This window comes from Haliotis rubra, unplaced genomic scaffold (assembly GCF_003918875.1).
Source record: "Haliotis rubra isolate DU_JTF1 unplaced genomic scaffold, ASM391887v1 Scf937, whole genome shotgun sequence".
In the NCBI taxonomy this organism is placed as follows: domain Eukaryota; kingdom Metazoa; phylum Mollusca; class Gastropoda; order Lepetellida; family Haliotidae; genus Haliotis; species Haliotis rubra.
In genome coordinates this window covers 224,954-245,373 of record NW_025767676.1, presented here as the reverse complement: position 1 = coordinate 245,373, position 20,420 = coordinate 224,954, and the positions used below count along the sequence as shown (strand labels likewise).

General features: G+C 40.4%; 1 protein-coding gene across 2 annotated transcripts in view; it reads left to right on the top strand.

Moving 5' to 3' along the window:
* The first annotated feature begins 14,032 nt into the window (after positions 1-14,032).
* Positions 14,033-20,420, top strand: part of LOC124264684 — a 66,889-nt gene continuing 60,501 nt past the window's right edge. The window contains exon 1 of one of the 2 annotated variants that reach the window (XM_046699440.1): positions 14,033-14,118. In XM_046699440.1, the coding sequence (XP_046555396.1) occupies positions 14,041-14,118 (78 nt within the window). In that variant the 5' untranslated portion in view covers positions 14,033-14,040. The remainder of the gene's footprint in view (positions 14,119-20,420) is intronic. The other variant, XM_046699441.1, reaches the window with a different exon arrangement.

Below are 20,420 nucleotides of genomic sequence, written 5' to 3'. Positions count from 1 at the left end.
GCGCTCTTCAACCCCCGTTGTTGACCCGGGGGTATATTTGGTCCACCAACCCGTTTGCCGTGGGTTGTGCCCCTGTGTCGGTGGAGGACGGGAGTCTGGTGGTAGAGGGCACTGGTTCCAGGTATAGCGTTCCTTTGCCCAACACAAATATATATATATAATTTCACAAATTTGATTGGAATTGTTCCAATTTGGTCTTGGCCCTCTTTGACACGTTTAGATTTTGAAATATGATGTTATGAACTTTGCCTAGAGTCTTATGCCCAGAAGGCGGTGGCTCATGGGCCAATCTGGTGGAATAATTAATCTTTTAGTTTTTCTGCTGGAGTATACCATCCGGGTATCCTTGGTGCTGCAAGTTGGAGACCCACTTGTTTTTAGCATTGTCCTTGTGATACTCCGTGGTGGGTGGGGAGCTCGGATGATGAAATAAAACAAACCCCATGGCTTATGAAACCCCCCATAAAAGAAAACAAACGTCCGCTTGAAGCAGATCCTACTGATACTGACCTCAGACTGCCCAAACCTATCGATTACTGGCCACGTTTTCTACTCATTGAGACTGAAGATAGCACACCACTGAAATTAAATCCTTTCGCTGTATCTAAGGGTATCCAAGGCATTGCTGGTGATGTGAAGAGTATTAAAAAATTATGTTCTGGTGCACTGTTGATTGAGTGTACCAAAAAGCACCAATCAACCAACCTGTTGAACACTAAAACGTTTGTCGGCATTCCGGTCACCACCATGGCCCACAAAACCCTCAACACGAGTAAGGGAATCGCAAGGGACCGTGATCGATTACTCGCTGGCATGTCGCAATTGGATATTGTCTCTGAAATGAGAGTTCAGGGTGTTCTCTATGTGAAACGTTTTTCAACTCGTAAAAATAATGAAACCTCTAAAACCAACACGTATCTGTTTACATTTTCTTTACCTTCTGCTCCAAGATCACTTAAGGCAGGCTATTGTAATCTAAATGTTGACACATACATTCCGAATCCTCTCAGGTGCTTCAAATGCCAAAAGTTAGGCCATGGTGTAAATTCTTGCACATTGTCTGTTATGTGTGCTCACTGTGGTGAAAAGACACACCCAACAGAAGATCGTGACAGTACTGTAAAAATATGCACCAACTGCTCAGGGAATCACCCGTCTTATTCTAAAGAATGTTCTGTTTGGAAACAGCAAATGGCAATTAATAGATTAAAGTTTCACACAACATCAGCTTTGCAGATGCAAAAAGTCAAGTCCTAAGCTCAGAACAAACAGAAAGCTATTCTTCCATTGCCAGTAGAACGCCTGAAACAACATCCAGAGAAGTTACAGTATCTGCAAGCTGTCAGACAAACTTGACTTGGGTGAAAACGGATTCTCCTAACCTTTTCTCACCTACTACATCTACTCAAACAGGAGAAACACTGCCAGATACATCTCAAATACAATAAGAGACATCCCCTGATCCTGAAACTTCTTCTCAGCCGTCAACAAGTCCTCAACATGGTATCACTAAAACCAAGAATAAAAAGACAGATTCCTCGGCAGAGCCAGATATGGATCACTTGAAGAGATGGACGTGTCTGAAAACGTCCGTTCTGGGGCACACAGCTTGTTTCACAAAATTAATCTTCAAGCTCTATATGACCAACTCCCGAAGCCCTGTATTATTATGGGAGATTTAAATGGGCACAACCCACTCTAGGGTAGTGCCAATACAAACGCTAAAGGTAAATTACTGGAGGAGTTTTGTTCAGATAGTGATTTATGTATTTATAATGATGGTTCCAATACATATTTACACCCTGGTACAGGAAACTATTCTGCTCTCGACTTGTCAGTCACAAATTCAGAACTACTAATGAATTTGAATGGTCAGTCCACGATGACCTCTGTGGAAGTGACCATTTTCCTACGATACTTAAACCTGTAACTCCAACTGATGTACCTTCATCATCAAGGCGGAATTTTAAAAAGGCTAACTGGGCTTTATATGAAACACTGTGTGCTACAAAACTTAAACCTGAACTTTTTATTGACGTTCCTAATGCTATCAACTGTTTTTCTGATGAACTGAATACCATAGCTGATGAGTGTATACCACAGTCCTCTGCAAATCAACATATCCGAAAACCATGGTTCAACGATGAGTGCAAACAAGCTAGGAAGGCAAGGAAAAAAGCAGAACATTATTTCCGTCGACACCCTATGGTGCATAATTTAAATAAATTTATATTTTAAATGCTAAAGCGCGGCGTACCTTTAAACAGAATAAACGCCAATCTTGGCAAAATTATGTATCCAAAATCAATTCTCGAACGCCCATGTCCAAAGTATGGAACATGGTACAGAAAATTAAAGGTAAAGGTACAAAATCTAGCGTCCATCATCTTAAACATGGAGATCAATTACTTACTGATATATCAGATATTGCTAATAAACTGGGTGAAACTCTTGCTCAACATTCTTCCTCTTCTAATTATGTGCCTAAATTCCAACACTATCAAAAACAACAAGAAAAGAAACCTATTAATTTCAATTCAATTAATGGGGAAGACTATAATGAACTATTTTCTATTCATGAGCTCCATACTGCTCTTCACCAAGCTCACGATGCTGCTACAGGAGCTGATAACATACATTATCAACTCCTGAAGCACTTGCCAGAATCATGTCTAGAAACTCTTTTGAATATTTTTGAAGATATTTGGACATCAGGTAATTTCCTCCCTCCGGGTATGATGCTATAGTATTCCAATACCTAAAACCTGGACGTGATCAAACGGATCCGTCCAATTATCGACCGATTTCACTAACTAGCTGTGTTTGCAAAACCATGGAACGAATGATAAACAAACGACTTGTTTGGTACTTGGAAACAAATAACCTTTTAACAGATATACAATGTGGTTTCCGTAAACACAGAAGGAAAAATCGATCACATAGTGCGTTTAGAATCATTTGTTCAAAACGCTCTAATTAAAAACAACACGCTGTGTCTATCATTTTTTACCTTGAAAAGGCATATGTGACAACGTGGAAATATGGCATTTTAAGAGATTTACATGGCTTCGGTTTGAGAGGCCGTTTGCTTCAATTTATAGCCAAATTGTTAACTTACAGACAAGTTTAAGTTTGCGTGGTTTTTACCCTGTCTGATCATTACAATCAGGATCAGTGTGTCCCACAAGAAAGTATTTTATCTGTCACACTCTTAAGTATAAAGATAAATAGTTTATCAAAAGTTTAAACGATTCAATTGATGGATCGTTATTTTTCGATGATTTTAATGTTTCCTGTCGTGGTAAAAACATGCATACTATTGAACGGCAACTGCAGTTGTGCTTAAACAAAATAAATATATGATGTCTTGAAAACGGCTTTAAATTTTCCAAGTCAAAAACTATTTGTATACACTGCTGTAGAAAATAGAAGCCACAAATGGACCCGGAACTATTTTTAAATGGTACTCCCATCAAACGAGGCCAAGTTCTTGGGTCTAATTTTCGACTCCCATTTAACGTATCTTCCTCATATGAAATCCTTCAAAATAAATGCCTGAAGGCACTTGATTTTTTAAAATTCGTTTCTAATGCAAAGTGGGGAGGGGATCAATCTACCCTCCTTCATCTATATAGATCACTGGTCCGCTTGAAGCTTGATTATGGCTCCATCGTATATGGTGGAGCCTGCAAAAGCAACCTAAAACTACTTGATTTTATCCACCACCAAGGCCTAAGACTTTGTCTTGGGTCTTTTCGAACTTCTACTGTTGACAGTCTCTACGTCGAGGCAGATGAACCATCTCTTGCACAACGACGTATAAAATTATCTTTACAGTATATTACCAAACTCTACTCAAACACATCTAATCCTGCATATAGCTGTGTCTTCAATCCCCTCTATGAGGATTTATACACCAAGAAATCTTCTCTTGTGCCGCCTCTAGGAATAAGCATTAAACCTTTGCTTTCTATTGCCGGCATTGAGCTGGAAAATATAGCTCCTTCCCGTCTTCTTTCTACTCCCCCTTGGCAACTGGTTTGGCCAAAAGTTGACCTAACATTGACCACATTTTAAAAATCAGAAACTAATGAATTACAGTATAAACAAGAATTTAGTCAATTAAGAAATAAATATAATACATCTAAATCCTTATTTACAGATGGATCCAAGGATGGTGACGCTGCAGCTTGTGCCACTGTCATTGGGTCCAGAACAATATTTTCTCGATTGCCTGATAACAGCTCTATTTTCACAGCAGAAGCTAAAGCCATATTAACAGCCTTAAAATATATTAATACACACCCTAAATATATACAATATATAATCTTTTCTGACTCTCTTTCTAGCCTTCAGGCGATTAAAAATCTTTCTTGTAAACATCCACTTGTAATTGAAATGAAAGAATTATATAATGATCTTGCTACTGTTGGTTACCCAGCCACGTTGGCATTTCTGGTAACACAATGGCTGATCTTGCTGCTAAGGCAGCACTCAACAAATTTGAGACACCACTTCTCATTCCATACTATGATTATAAAGCTGTCATCAGATCTTATATCCATGATCTGATGCAGAAGAAGTGGGACACCCAGGTAGGTATAAATAAATTACATGAAATAAAACCCTATATTGGTTACACCTACTTGGATTGTCAGTCCAGATTTGAAGAGGTAACCATACGACGATATCGCATTGGCCTCACATGATACACTCATGAGTACCTATTGAAAGGTGAGGATCCTCTGTTTTGTATCCCTTGTGATGAAAGAATCACGGTCCTGCTTGACTGTGTTGAATGTTCCATCACAAGGGATATCTATTTCAAATCACGAACTATGAAGGATCTTTTTATTAATGTCAGTTCTCATTTAATTATTGCATTTTTAAAAGAAATAGATTTGTTAAATGATTTGTCAATAGATACATATTTTATTAATTTTATTAGATTAATAACTGAGAGTGTTAGTGGCTGTACCCTTAAAGGGGGTTGAAGTAGCGTAATTAGATTTATTAAATGATTTGTAAATAGATAAATGGTAATTTAAACATGGTAGTATAAATTAGTAACTGCGATTGTTAGTGGCTGTATCCTCGAAGGGGGTTGAAGTAGTGTAAAATTATTGTCCTCCTGGGAGGGTACGTAAATTTTACGGTAGTAAAATTTTTGCTTACCCGATTTTTAAACGTAGTATATTTGTTCCTTTAAAATTCGGCTAAACCTTTCCTACAATCGCCAGCGGCTGAAGGGATGGTGTAAATCCAACTAGGGTCCATGCAGGTAGCAAAGGCACTGTAAGTCCCCATGGACTCTAGTATGGTGATCTACCTTCGGTTGTTGGCGATCTATAGTCTGTTTGTATCTTGTATATTGTCATAATAGTGCTATTAGTTTTAACTTTCTACACTTGTTTTAATTGTAAGTGTGATATTCTAGTTGTTTTACTGTCCTTTGATGACAGGTTTTTATAATGTACACATTTTCCATTTCAAGTTCAAATATGTTCTCGTCACGATGTGGCTGAAATATTGCCGATGTGACGTTCAATATTAACTCACTCACTCACTCCTTTTGCTCTTCCCTTGTAACGTTCCATGGGACGTCCTAAAGTACACTTATGATGTCTGAGGACAAATCACTGAACTTGCAAGTTGTGAATATATGTCTCATAACGACCTCGGAACCACTCCGGACTTGTACTGGCCAAACTGCCTCGCCGTGCAGATTAATCAATAAGGAACTGATTGATTGTATATGTTACATGTTCACGTTTATTACCGATTACTTGTTTTTTCATGAGCTCTCAGTGCTTTCTCTGCTCGCGTCTGGTCCTTCCTCGATCAATCGATCTATTGTCGTTTCGTTACAGTCAAGTACTTGTAAAGCCTACACCAAGTGTATTGGATATTAAATATTTAGTACGTGTTTAGTGTGGCATGGTGCTGCGCCACGACAGGAAAGTAACTTTCGTGAGAAAGTTACATCCACATATCTGCTCCGGAAGAAGCTTATCATATGATAACCAAAACACTGTTATGATAATAATTCCATAAAAGCTTATTCAACAGTTCGTGAGTGACTTAATATTTAACGCCACATCGGCGATATTTCAACCATACTTATGACGGCTTTCCCATCAGACACACATGAGATGCGAAGAGCTCAAGCTAAACCAACAGATCTTTCCTCTTGCCAATCCTGCTGACCATGAACATGAAAGCAATCAGGAATACAGCAAAAAGACCACACAAGTTAGACAAGTTAGACATATTATGCATTTCCACAAAACATGTAGACATAATCATTGCCAATGTTTTCTGGTTATGATAATAGTAAATGGGTAAACAACATCCTCAACAAGTGATGATGGAGGCTTCCAGAAATGATTATGTATTACAGAGTATGTCACAACCAGCCAGCTCCTCAAAAGATTCCCAAAACCATATGAGGGATGAGTCAACATGTCCCGTTTTAGACGTATGCAAACTAGGCATTGTCTAACTGATGAAAAGAGCTGCATATATTGGTATTGTTATCGAATGACATAAATGTCTTCACATCTTGATATTTGTATTGAATGATGTATGGTGAAGCTGTTCTTGTGGTTTACATACACTGATTAACTGAGTGAGTTTTAGTTTTACGCCGCTTTCAGCAATATTCCCGCAATATCACGGCGGGGGACACCAGAAATGGGCTTTACATGTGGGGAATCAAACCCGGATCTTCGGCGTGCCGAGCGAACGCTTTAACCGCTAGGCTACCCCACCGTCCTCGACTAATGAAATGTACAATGCATATTGTTATTTGAATTATTTGACCTGCCTGATTAACACACACCATGGTATTTCACCTGCCTGTTGAATTGTTCAATATATCGTGGTATTTAAACCAATTTTAACTCTTCAACAAATCTTGAAATTTGACCTGAACAACAGCTCCTATAATTTGACCTGTCTGTTGAACTGTACAATCAATCCTTTTACGTAACATGCCTGTTGAACTGATTCACATTTCCCGGTATTTTACCAGACTGTGGAAATTTACAATTCATCTTTAAACCTGACTTGTCTGGTGAACTGTACAATATATCTTTGTGCTTGACCTGTCTGTTCAACTGTACACTAGATCTTGGTGTTTGACCTGTCTGTTGTACTGTACAACACACCATGGTGTTTGACTTGTCCATTGAACTATTAAATAGATCTTGGTGTTGATCTGTCTGTTGAACTGTTCAAATTAGTATGGTATTTAACCAATGCGTTGAACTCGTCAACAAATCTTGAAATTTGACCTGAACAACAGATCCTATAATTTGACTTGTCTGTTGAACTGTACACTCGGTCCTTTAGTTTGACATGCCTGTTAAAATGTACCACATATCTCGGTATTTGACCAGTCTGTGGAAATTTACAATAAATCTTGAAACCTGACCTGTCTGTTCAATTGTACAACATATTTTGGTATTTGACCTGTCTGTTGATCTGTACAACAGATCTTGGTGTTTGACATGTCTGTTGCACTGTACTAAACATCTTGGGTGTTTGACCAGTCTGTTGAACTGTACTAAACATCTTGGTGTTTGACATGTCTGTTGCTCTGTACAATAAATCTTGGGTATTTGACCTGTCTGTTGAACTATACTAAACATCTTGGTGTTTGACATGTCTGTTGCACTGTACTAAACATCTTGGGTGTTTGACCTGTCTGTTGAACTGTACTAAACATCTTGGTGTTTGACCTGTCTGTTGAACTGTACTAAACATCTTGGTGTTTGACCTGTCTGTTGCTCTGTACAATAAATCTTGGGTATTTGACTTGTCCGTTGAACCATACAGCACATATTGGAGTTTGACATGTTTTGCCCAACTGTGCAGTGTATCGTGGTATTTGTCTTATATAGAATATTTATGGGCTTGGTTTCTACTGTGCTGGGTGCTTTATTTCCATCCACTGAGTATATCCACTTGAAATAACATTGCTTTTGTCGACGGATAAAGGAACGTACACTCATATCGTGTGGGTGTCGATGTCACCATTATTCAATGTAGCAGTGCAGAAAAACAGTGTGAGGTTTATCAATATTGTTTAAATATTAAAATCACGGGTTGTTCGTATATTGCTCTCATTGAAAACGCATTTCCAGGCACCCGACAATTGGGGCTATTGCTCACGTCTTTACTGAAAACAAGGCCAAGAGCATACATTAGAGAGAAGGTCATTTAGGTTGTATTATCCTGTGTTGCCTACTGCTTGACACAAGGCAAATATACCATATTATAGTTAGAATATAACTCATCTAGACGAGATAAATATACTATGATTACGAAAGATATCTACATTTGTTTTCAACTGGCTACTGGCTGAAGCTATGCAGTGACATCCAGTCCTCTGTGGACTGTGGAAACATCCGTGCCATGTACGAGGGCATGAAGAAAGCATTTGTCCCCAGCGCCATCAAGACCACTCCCCTTAAATCCACCTCCGGTTGCATCATCACGGACCATGGCAAGTAGGTGGAGAGATGGGCCAAGCATTACCAGGAGCTGTACTCACGAGAAAATGTCGTCACCGACACAGCCATTGAGAACACCACTCCTCTGCCCACCATGGAGGAACCCACCATCAAGGACCTCAGGAAGGCCATCGACTCTCTTTCTCCTGCGGAAAAGCACCAGGCAGCGATGGAATTCCACCTGAGATTGTGAAGGCAGGAAAGAGAGTTCCCTCCTCAGCCATCTCCACGATGCTGGGAAGAGGGCACAATACCCCACTGGAAGTTGTTGATCGAGGTAGTAAAGTCTATCTGCCTCACTTGACGTATGTGGAGCAATCCTAGCATCGAACGCCATTAGGAAGGCTGAAAACTCTGTCGGGTCTCTTGTGAACTTGGGCACTTCCGGTTTGGGAAGAAAAATAGCATGGGACATCTGTCATTGGGTCTCTAGAACAGCATGGTTGAACAATGAGGACTGATCATCAACAGCAATACTAGCACCTGGGTTTTGAGAGGTATGATTCAATGAGCTCTGATTTACTGGCAAAAACTCTGCTGCAGAAGGGTTAATTTTCTGTTGACTGATCTGATTGTACTGTGACGGCGGAGTCGTGACAGTTCGTAATGTGACAGTGGGATCACCTAGACCTTGACCTTCTCTTGCAGCATCTGCCTCAGAGTACACCTTCTCTTTCGCCGCTGTCTTAGCAATCTTGGTATCAAGCTCCACTTCTTTCAGCTTTATCTCAGCCTGGGCACGAGCTTTGAACATGGACTTCTCTGCAAGAAGCTCTGCAAGTTTTGCTTTTTCATGAGTATGTGAAGATTTAACTAAACTTGATTTACTAGAATGTTGTGAATATTTTAGACTTAGAAGATCTCTTAGTTCTCACTGAACCTTTCTGTAACGCAGAATCATGTAACTCATTAGCCAGGTCTCTTTCTGCACATAGGACCCAACTTACTAACGACTCTCTGAAGCATAGGAATGATGATTCGTTCTCATTCGACCTGTCTCTCACCAAAGCTCTATCTTCTTCCTCAATTTGACTGCAATACAAATCTACACATGATTTATAATACATCAACAAATCATTAAAGTTGTCAAGACCAGATTTCACTAAATGGAAGTTGTCAATGTTTTCTTTCAAACGATCAAGTTCATTTTTACTCTAGTACATGATAAAGAATAAACAGTCTTATTTCTCAAAACTCTCAAATGTTCAATTCTGCCTTTTTTCTGTAACAGTTCTGTTTTGACGTAACTGCATCCCAATATTTGTCAACACTCTCACGGTATTCTCACTATCACCGACACCACTGCTGTCAGTGTTCACATCACCAACCATGGATGTTGTTTGCCACTCAGAAGAATGACGACGTGGCCATTCCTCACTGTAGAGGAGACTGTCATCATCAACGTTGTACTGTGACGCCATGCCTCACTGTTGAACTTGAGCACTCCAGACGGTTTACACACGTTACACAGTGGTGTGTAAAACTTGCAAGGATATCAGCAGCCACTGCTTAACGTTGAATGCTGCCGACCACCCATGAGTATGATGCGTAACACTTGACTGTCTGCAAATTTTCTTTAAAAAGAATTATTGGAAGAACAAAACTCCAAAACTCGCATCGACGGGGATTTATTAAAGTTACGATTTTCGGTAGTCGTTGACAAGCCATTGGCTAATTATCATTGACATGACTCGGTCCATCGATGAGGTTTAAGAAAATTTGGTGTTGCCATACAGAGTTGTTTGCAGACAGCCAAGTGACCATGTGGATAGCACAGTGAATCCGACTTTGCATGAAGATTTTGTGCAAGGGTTAGGTCATGTGATCATCAATAATGAAAGTGAGGCTATATATATACTGATTAAATTTACAAACGTTTTTGCCATTACACTGGATTTGAACCCTAGCACTTTGGATTTTAAGTCTAATGTGTTAACCACTAGGCCACCATACAAAACACTCATACATGCCTGGTTTAACAATGCTGAACATTACTGAATATAACATAACTTGTATTTAGCATTTAGCAAATTCTCCAAAAGAGGGAAGCATACTAGCACACGTTGACCCACATGCACAACCATGTGCACATAACACTAGCATCCAAGACGCAAACGAGCAAGATGTCGGAACTGCTGCGCAGATGGTACAACGTTCTCGGTTGTTGCAAAACGTCACACTCTAGCAGAGTCGTGGTGTCGGAACTTATGTGATCTCGCAGAAACCAATTGCGGAAAAACATTCTGGATGCCCGTACAGCACACCTACCATCTGAGAATGTTGGCGGTCCTTCGATTCCTTGTCAAAACGCCGAGAACTCTCCAGAAAAACGGGAAAGAAATATCTTTGGTTCTGTTGGTTTTGGATGCATCCAGAATCTCCGACAAATAAAACTTGTCCAAGCAGGAAAACGAGCTCGTCAAAGAAAAACAAGCCAAAACGTCATTTTCGAAAGTCGATGTCACGAAGAACACCACGACGCTTCTGGATGTCGAACCTGGAGAGTATTCCTGCAGGAAATTTTCCGTCAGCACTTTCCACGGCAAAACGAGAACAGTACTGTACCTTTTTCGCGTCGACACCACATAGAAACTCTTCCTGCTCGATGTAGTGGGGGTGCCCGGGTTTGGCTGTACAAGCTGGTTTGGCTGTTTCTGTCTTCTTTGTTGCCCTGTCGACCAGTGTATCAGTCGCTGTGCAGTGCTCCCAGGTTGTCTGGACGACCTTCCAGACAAACATGGCGGCTAGCGATGTCCAGATGCGTCTCTTCTTGTTCCTCCTCTGTGCTTTCTATTTTCTTTGCGGAGTTTGTCGTTGTCGTCGTTCAGCCTAGACAAGATGTCGACCAACATGGTCACGGTTTGCTCCACATGAGGCGACAACATCGTCACGTTTTTCTCCGCACAAGCCTTGATCTTCCCCAGATGACCTGAAAAATCTTGGATGGTTGGATTTGGAGCTATCTCGCTGGCGAGCAAGAGGATCGAAGTTCTGCAGCCGGCAATACGGTTGGAGCTATCTGGACGGAGGGCAAGAAGGTCGACAGTTTTGCAGCGGTCTCTTGCCATAGCTCGTAGAGACTTTTGGACCCAATACCGAAGCGCTTCTTGACCTCGGCTGCCAGGAGCACACAACGAATGGCACGGATTTCTTGGATCTGGTCTGAAGATAAATCTCTTTTGGTGGCATGGTATATACATACCCCATACTTCCCATATGTCTATATATGGAAATCCCATTTTCCGATTAGGAAACCTAGTTTTTCCACATGTCTAGGACAAGGTCCCAGGAAACCAAGGAAAATACTGTACAGAACTGGGAAACTCCAAGCAAACTCCAGGCGAATCAATGCAAACTCCAAGCAAAAGCCAAGCACACTCCAACCAAATTTTCTAATTATTCCCACCATCCAGGACTTCTATGATCGTCTGGGGAAAATCAAGATCTTGGAGTGTGCTTGGAACCTCGAGTGGGAGTCGCTCCTGGGTTGTATAGTCTATTGCTTTGTTTTTCCAGAGAACGCATTTCTTGCTGCCAATGCAATGGTCTATGGCGCCGCACTTGCATGTAGAGTTTGCCCGCTCCAGGTTGGAATTGGTTGGGCAGAGAGATATAGACAAAATCGACTATTCTGCTGTCTTCTATGAACTGGCAAAAGTACAGCAATAGAGTTCAAGAAACTGTCGAGGGATCTGGTATCGCATGTAGAAGGTGTGTCCGGATCGCTCAAGGATTTGTTTCTCTCTGTCTGGAAAGCAAGCCATGGGACACTTCTCTAGCAGGGTCTCGAAAACTTCTGCCATGTCGGAAGTTGTCTTTGCAGTGGCTCGTGATCTATACTACCTCAGAATCGTGTATATCTGGCTTGCGATATGTAGTACTTCTTCTTCACCTCCCGAAGCGACAAACGACCAGATCCAATCTCGGCTTGGTTCCTGACATTTTTTTCTACATCCATACACCCGCTTATCTCTAAATGGAGTGCACTTCAACCGGGACACTTTTTGTCTTCCGATATAGTTTGTGAAAAACTCTTTTTAGTGGCTATGGGAGCCAAATTGGCCGTTTGGAGGCTCCAAGGTATGGTGTACACATGCGTCATCGTACCGCCTTTCCCTATACTACTAGAAAACTTGCGAATAGCTGCTGAAAACAATAGATTAGATTATAGATGGCAATTAGGTCGCTCATCCAGGTATCATGACGGACCGGCGACTCACTTGGCATGAAATTACATTATCTTTTACGTCAGTTATCGTTTATAATGAAAAGTTTAATTTCAAAATGGGCATTTAAAGCGTGTCCTTTGTAATACAATGTCATTGCACACAAATTTGCATAAAGTCATAGTCTGTTCCAAATAAGTCGCTTTGGACTTTAAAAAAAGACACCGCATTGATCATTCCTGCACTTATCTCTCCTCAATAAAGTCCTGTTACTACGTCACCTATCTCCCTATCACTGAGACTGTAGTTCGGCCAAACTTAGTCTAACAGATATTTCTCACTTTCACATGTTAACTACATGACTTGTAGATATTAATGGGAAAAAGGGTTTTTTTGGCATTTCCGACAGTACTTTAGGGCTTTAGGGGAAGAATGATCACTTTAGGTGCAAACATTGTGTTATGATAGTGCCATCATATAGCTCGAATATTTCTGAGTGCTGACACATAGAAACATAATAGGGTGAATCTGCATTCAAACGTACGACCATATGTGTATTGAGTGAGTGAGTCAGTTTGATTTTACGCCGCACTCGGTATTCCAGGTATATGGTAGCGGTCTGTAAATAATCCAGTCTGAGCCAGACAATCCAGTGATCAACAGCATGAGCATCGATCTGCACAGTTGGGAACCGATGACAAGTCAAAGCCAAGCCAGCGAGCCCCACTACCCGATCCCGTTAGTCGTCTCTTACGACATGCATGGGTTGATGAAGATCAATTCTAACACGGATTTTCACGGGTCCATTGGTGTATGGAGCGCCTGTGCCGCGAATAGTGGTAGCTGAGTGGACCAGGCCACCGTGCCTCTCTATAAACTGAGATACCATACGTACTATATATTTTGTTTCAAAGAGCATTGTTCCTTTCCCTATTTGAAGATATACAGTCCTGTTCAGAAGATTTTAAATTTTTCAGAATTTAGTTCTGAACATATTATGTTTTTCAAATTACATCCAGGACCGATATAGATTCTACTTTTCATGATATACGAGTGAGTGAGTGAGCGAGTATGGTTTTACGCCGCGTTAAGCAATATTCCAGCAACATCACCGCGGGGGACACCAGAAATGGGCTTCACACATTGTACCCAGGTGGGGAATCGAACCCGGGTCTTCGGCGTGACAAGCGGATGCTTTAACCACTAGGCTATCCCACCGCCCCATGATATACGAGCAAGAGGGAGTGTTGATTGTGAAGTGATTTGTGAAACAAAGAGTTCACTGTTGCCAACGGTAGACTAACTCTCAACCTGCTGGCTTCGTAATCAGGATCTGATATTGATTTACAGCTCAGTGTATGTTACGACAGGGGTTGTCAGCGAACATTCAGACTAGACGTGCTCGGGAGGTATGTACTAACAGACCAAGATTACACGTGAGTGTAGTCTAATTGTTTCATTATTCGTGAAACTGACTAGCCTGTGTAATACCTACAAAGCTTTACTTTTAATTGAAAGCGTTAAAACCACTGCAAAATTTCTTAAGAAAAAATCCTCAACAAACTTGAAATCTATAATATGTGTGTATATTTACATAGGGAAGTGTGTGTGTGTGTGTGTGTGTGCGCGCGCGCATGTAAGTGCATGCGTGCGCGCGCGCGCGAGTGTGTGTGACTGAGTAATGTTTACAACATCAATTTGGGTGGAATACCATTTAAAGCGGCGTATCATCTGGCCGTCAGATTTACACACGTTCAAAGGGGTGTTAAAATAAACGAACATTCAACCCTGCATTTACATGTATTTCAAAGGTGTGTAAATCTGGCCATTGTTTTCATGTGTTTCCTAACATGTGTAACATATGTAAATGCTGTGATTGTAGGACATGCATTTCAATACCCTTGAAATCTCGTATGACCAGGGTTAGGTTTGTCATATATTTAGTACATGCGTAAAAGGTTGGAAATGGGTAAATATAGTGTTACAAGATTAGCACTACTCAATGGTTCTGTAATGTAACTGTCACATAGGGTTCGTTAGCGCGTCCGACCACGCCATAATGTACTGAGATAATTAGAAACACATGGTGAAGTGATACCCATGACTGAGCACCACTAATAACGTGCGTGTCTTTCTTGACAAACACATGGTGTCTGTTTACAAGGTCCAAATATCTGGTCTATGGGCCAGAGCGATATGTATGTCAGGGAGTGTGTGTGTGTGTGTGTGTGCGAGGGAGAGGGTGTAGGCCTAGGGTGGGGTGGTGGCGGTGGGTCGGTGTTGGGGTACTGATAAGTCTTTTAGACCAGTAGGTAATATCTAAGGTGTGTAAATATTTGCAAATTTAAAATTTACATGTGTTTCCCCACCTAAGTAAATTCACGTGTTTCCGACCCGAGTAAACTTAGAACGAAATCGGAAATTTCAGCACCCATTGAAATTCAAAGGAATGCATTGGAAATACTGTATGATCATGTATTTACCGGGGTATCTGTTTTGCAATTCATGTTTGGAAATCCCTGACAATCCGGTCAGGGCATACATGAACGAGGTGCTTGTGCATACGAAAATGTACGATGAGCATATGTTTCAAAGGTATAGATTCATATGAAATATATGCCCGAAGTTAGGAAATATCTGAAAACATACGTAAATCCGGTCATGGCATGTATTTACTACTGTATTTACGTTTATTTCAATGGTTTACTATCCATATCAAAAGAAGTGTCTATTGAACTGTAACATAAATCTTGGTGTTTGGCCTGTCTGTTGAACTATACTAAACATCTTGGTGTTTGACCTGTCTGTTGAACTATACAAAACATCTTGGTGTTTGACCTGTCTGTTGATCTATACTTAACATCTTGGTGTTTGACCTGTCTGTTGAACTGTACTAAACATCTGGGCGTTTGACCTGTCTGTTGAACTGTACTAAACATCTTGGCGTTTGACCTGTCTGTTGAACTATACAAAACATCTTGGTGTTTGACCTGTCTGTTGAATTGTACTAAACATCTTGGCGTTTGACCTGTCTGTTGAACTGTACTAAACATCTTGGTGTTTAACCTGTCTGTTGAACTATACTAAACATCTTGGTGTTTGGCCTGTCTATTGAATTGTATAATAGACCTTGGTGTTTGACCAGCCTGTTGAACTGTAAAATAGATCTTGGTGTTTGACCTGTCTGTTGAACCGTAAAATACATCTTGGTGATGGACTTGTTTGTTGAACATCTTGGTGTTTGACCTCTCTGTTGAACTGTACTGTGTTTGACCTGTCTATTCAATTGCACTAACCATCTTGGTGTTTGACCGGTCTATTGAATTGCACTAAACATCTTGGTGTTTGACCAGTCTGTTGAACTGTACTAAAGATCTTGGCGTTTGACCTCTCTGTTGAACTGTAAAATAGATCTTAGTGCTTGACCTGTCTGTTGAATTGTACTAAACATCTTGGTGTTTGACCAGTTTATTCAAGTGTAGTTAACATCTTGGTGTTTGACCTGTCTGTTGAACTGTACTAAAGATCTTGGCGTTTGACCTCTCTGTTGAACTGTAAAATAGATCTTGGTGTTTGACCTGTCTGTTGAATTGTACTAAACATCTTGGTGTTTGACCAGTCTATTCAAGTGTAGTAAACATCTTGGTGTTTGACCTGTCTGTTGAACTGTACTAAAGATCTTGGCGTTTGACCTCTCTGTTGAACTGTCAAATAGATCTTGGTGTTTGACCAGTCCATTGAACTGTACTAAACATCTTGGTGTTTGACCTGTCTGTTGAACTGTAAAAAAGATCTTTGTGTTTGACCTGTCTGTTGAATTGTACTTAACATCTTGGTCTTTGACTTGTCTGTTGAACTGTACTAAACATCTTGGTGTTTAACCTGTCTGTTGAACTGTACTAAACATCGTGGCGTTTGACCTGTCTGTTGAACTGTACTAAACATCTTGGTGTTTGACCTGTCTGTTGAACTATGCAAAACATCTTGGTGTTTGACCTGTCTGTTGAACTATACTAAACATCTTGGTGTTTGACCTGTCTGTTGAACTGTACTAAACATCTTGGTGTTTGACCTGCCTGTTGAACTGTAAAATAGAACTTTGTGTTTGACCTGTCTGTTGAACTGTAAAATACATCTTGGTGATGGACCTGTCTGTTGAACATCTTGGTGTTTGACCCCTCTCTCTTGAACTGTACTAAACATCTTGGTGTTTGACCGGTCTATTCAATTGCACTAAACATCTTGGTGTTTGACCTCTCTGTTGAACTGTAAAATAGATCTTAGTGTTTGACCTGTCTGTTGAATTGTACTAAACATCTTGGTGTTTGACCAGTCTGTTGAACTGCACAAGAAATCTTGGCGTTTGACCTCTCTGTTGAACTGTAAAATAGATCTTGGTGTTTGACCTGTCTGTTGAACTGTACTAAAGATCTTGGCGTTTGACCTCTCTGCTGAACTGTAAAATAGATCTTGGTGTTTGACCAGTCTATTCAAGTGTAGTGAACATCTTGGTGCTTGACCAGTCTGTTGAACTGCACAACAAATCTTGGCGTTTGACCTGTCTGTTGAATTGTACTAAACATCTTGGTGTTTGACCAGTCTATTCAAGTGTAGTAAACATCTTGGTGTTTGACCTGTCTGTTGAACTGTGCTAAAGATCTTGGCGTTTGACCTCTCTGTTGAACTGTAAAATATATCTTGGTGTTTGACCTGTCTGTTGAATTGTACTAAACATCGTGGCGATTGACCTGTCTGTTGAACTGTACTAAAGATCTTGGTGTCTGGCCTGTCTATTGAATTGTATAATAGATCTTGGTGTTTGGCCTGTCTATTGAATTGTATAATAGATCTTGGTGCTTGACCTGTCTGTTGAACTGTAAAATAGATCTTGGTGTTTGACCTGTCTGTTGAACTGTAAAATAGATCTTGGCTTTTAACCTGTCTGTTGAACTGTACTAAACATCGTGGCGATTGACCTGTCTGTTGAACTTTACTAAACATCTTGGTGTTTGGCCTGTCTAGTGAATTGGATAATAGATCTTGGTGTTTGACCTGCCTGTTGAACTGTAAAATAGATCTTGGTGTTTGACCTGTCTGTTGAATTGCACTAAACATCTTGGTGTTTGACCGGTCTATTGAATTGCACTAAACATCTTGGTGTTTGACAAGTCTGTTGAACTGTACTAAAGATCTTGGCGTTTGACCTCTCTGTTGAACTGTAAAATAGATCTTGGTGTTTGACCTGTCTGTTGAATTGTACTAAACATCTTGGTGTTTGACCAGTCTATTCAAGTGTAGTAAACATCTTGGTGTTTGACCTGTCTGTTGAACTGTAAAATAGATCTTGGCGTTTGAACTCTCTGTTGAACTGTAAAATAGATATTGGTGTTTGACCTATCTGTTGAATTGTACTAAACATCTTGGTGTTTGACCAGTCTATTCAAGTGTAGTAAACATCTTGGTGTTTGACCAGTCTATTCAAGTGTAGTAAACATCTTGGTGTTTGACCTGCCTGTTGAACTGCACAACAAATCTTGGTGTTTGACATGTCTATTGAACTGTACTAAGCATCTTGGTGCATGATCCGTCTTATGGACTGTACTAAAAATCGTGGCGATTGACCTGTCTGTTGAACTGTACTAAACATCTTGGCGTTTGACCTGTCTGTTGAAATATTAAAAACACGTGTTCATATATTGCTTTCAGTGAAAACGCATATCTCCTCAAGCAGGGAGGGCTCAAGGCACTGGAACATTGGTGCTATTGTTCATGTCTTTAGTGAACACAAGCCCTAGAGCATGCATTAGAGAGAAGACCGTTGAAAGCTTTATTATCCGATGTTTCCGACTGCTTCGCACGAGGCAAATATACCAGATTATCGTTAGAATATAACTCATCTATATACTGTTATTACAAAAAATATCTAAATTTGTTTTCAACTAGCCATCGTGTAAGAAAGGATGAAAAGCTTGTTTTATACAAATACTTTGATGTCATACTGTCTGCACTCAGTTAATGTTTTCGCACACACTCGTGTGATTATGCAGAGCAAAAAATCGAAAGAACTTAACATCAAAAAGCTAAAAGTCCGGTGTTCGATTCCGAAATGGGAATAGGATTGTGTTTGCGAAAGGTACCTCCGACCCTCCTCTGTGCTAAATATGGTTGGCATTTCGAACATGTCAATAGTCTGATTTGAAACCTTTTAAAAAATCAAGATCCATGTTTGGGATAAAAGTGTTCCCCAAATTAAACAAAGACAAATATTGTCAAAGTGGTTTCTTGATGTTTCCAAACAGTGGTGAGGGCCTGTCAAACCAAATAATTATTTACGCAGTGTTATACAACTGGTGCAGTCGCAGCCTAGTCTCCTGACGCTCATGATGTCAGTCACTGAATTGTCAGGTGAGTGAGTGAGTGAGTGAGTATGGTGTTACGCTGCTTTTAACAAAAGTCCAGCACTGTCATGACGGGGGACACGAGAAAGGGGACTCACACATTGTACCCATATGGGAATCGAACGTTACGGGTCTTCGGCGTTACGAGCGGACGCTTTAACCACTAGGCTATCCCACCGCCTCGAATTGTCAGGTCCGTGCTCAATTATTTATAGACCGCCGTAACGTAGCTGGAACACTGCTAAATGCGGCGTTAAACAACAAACAAAAGTTATCACATTACGACATTTGAAAGATCATTATGCCGACCAACATGCAGGTTTAAAGGGAGCACAGCTTGAAAGATTGAGCACTATGGTAGAGACTTCGAACGGGTCAGTTTGCAGTCCCAGTAAAACCTATTCAAGACATTGAAACCAAGGTTACTGACATTTTGAGACAGCCCTTTTAATTTGGCACGAGCAAATAATTCAGCATGTTTTTAAAGACTACACTTGGTCAGAAGGTTGTTGAGTAAAGGTGAAAAATACTGAAGCATGTTGACAGGAGCTTTAAGGGAAGAATGATCAGTTCAGATGCAAACATTGTGTTATGTTAGTGCCATCGTATAGCTGGAATATTTTGAGCTTGGCGTAAACTGAACTCACTAAAACTAAAATAATAGTGGTTTTAGGGCTGATATGAAATGACGTTATTGCTGATAAAAACTAGTGCATTCATATGCACTATTTCATGGGGATAGTTTAAAGGCTTAATGTGGGAGGCAAATCTGAAGTGAGGCAATTATTAGACGTTTAAGATTTTGGTGAGCGAATGAGTTATATTTATCGTCACAAGATTTTGTTGAAACCCATAGTGCTCTTAAAAATGTAGAACTTAATTTTTAATTTACGATTGAACCAATTGGGAGATATGTCAGAGTCAGTCAATGTTGATGTGATAATAAGATGTCTGTCTTTGAAAAGTTTGTTAAAGCTAATACTTCCTATTCAAATTGAAACTTCAAGTTTCCCAACTTTTTGCAAGAGTATAATTGGGTGGGTCTGAAGTCTAACTTACGAACATAGGTGTATGGAGTGCTTGTACAGCGAATAGTAGTGGCCAACCATGCCTCTATTTAAACTTAGACACAATATGCACTATTTGCAAATTATATCCAGGAACCGTCGATTTCACTTTTCATGATATACGAGCAAGAGGGGTGTTAATTGTGAAGTGATTCGTCACTGTTAATTTGTGAAACACATACTTCAGAGTTGCCAACGGCAGACCGCCTCTCAACCTGCTGGCTTCGTAATCAGGATCCGATATTGATTTACAGCTCAGTGTATCTCACGACA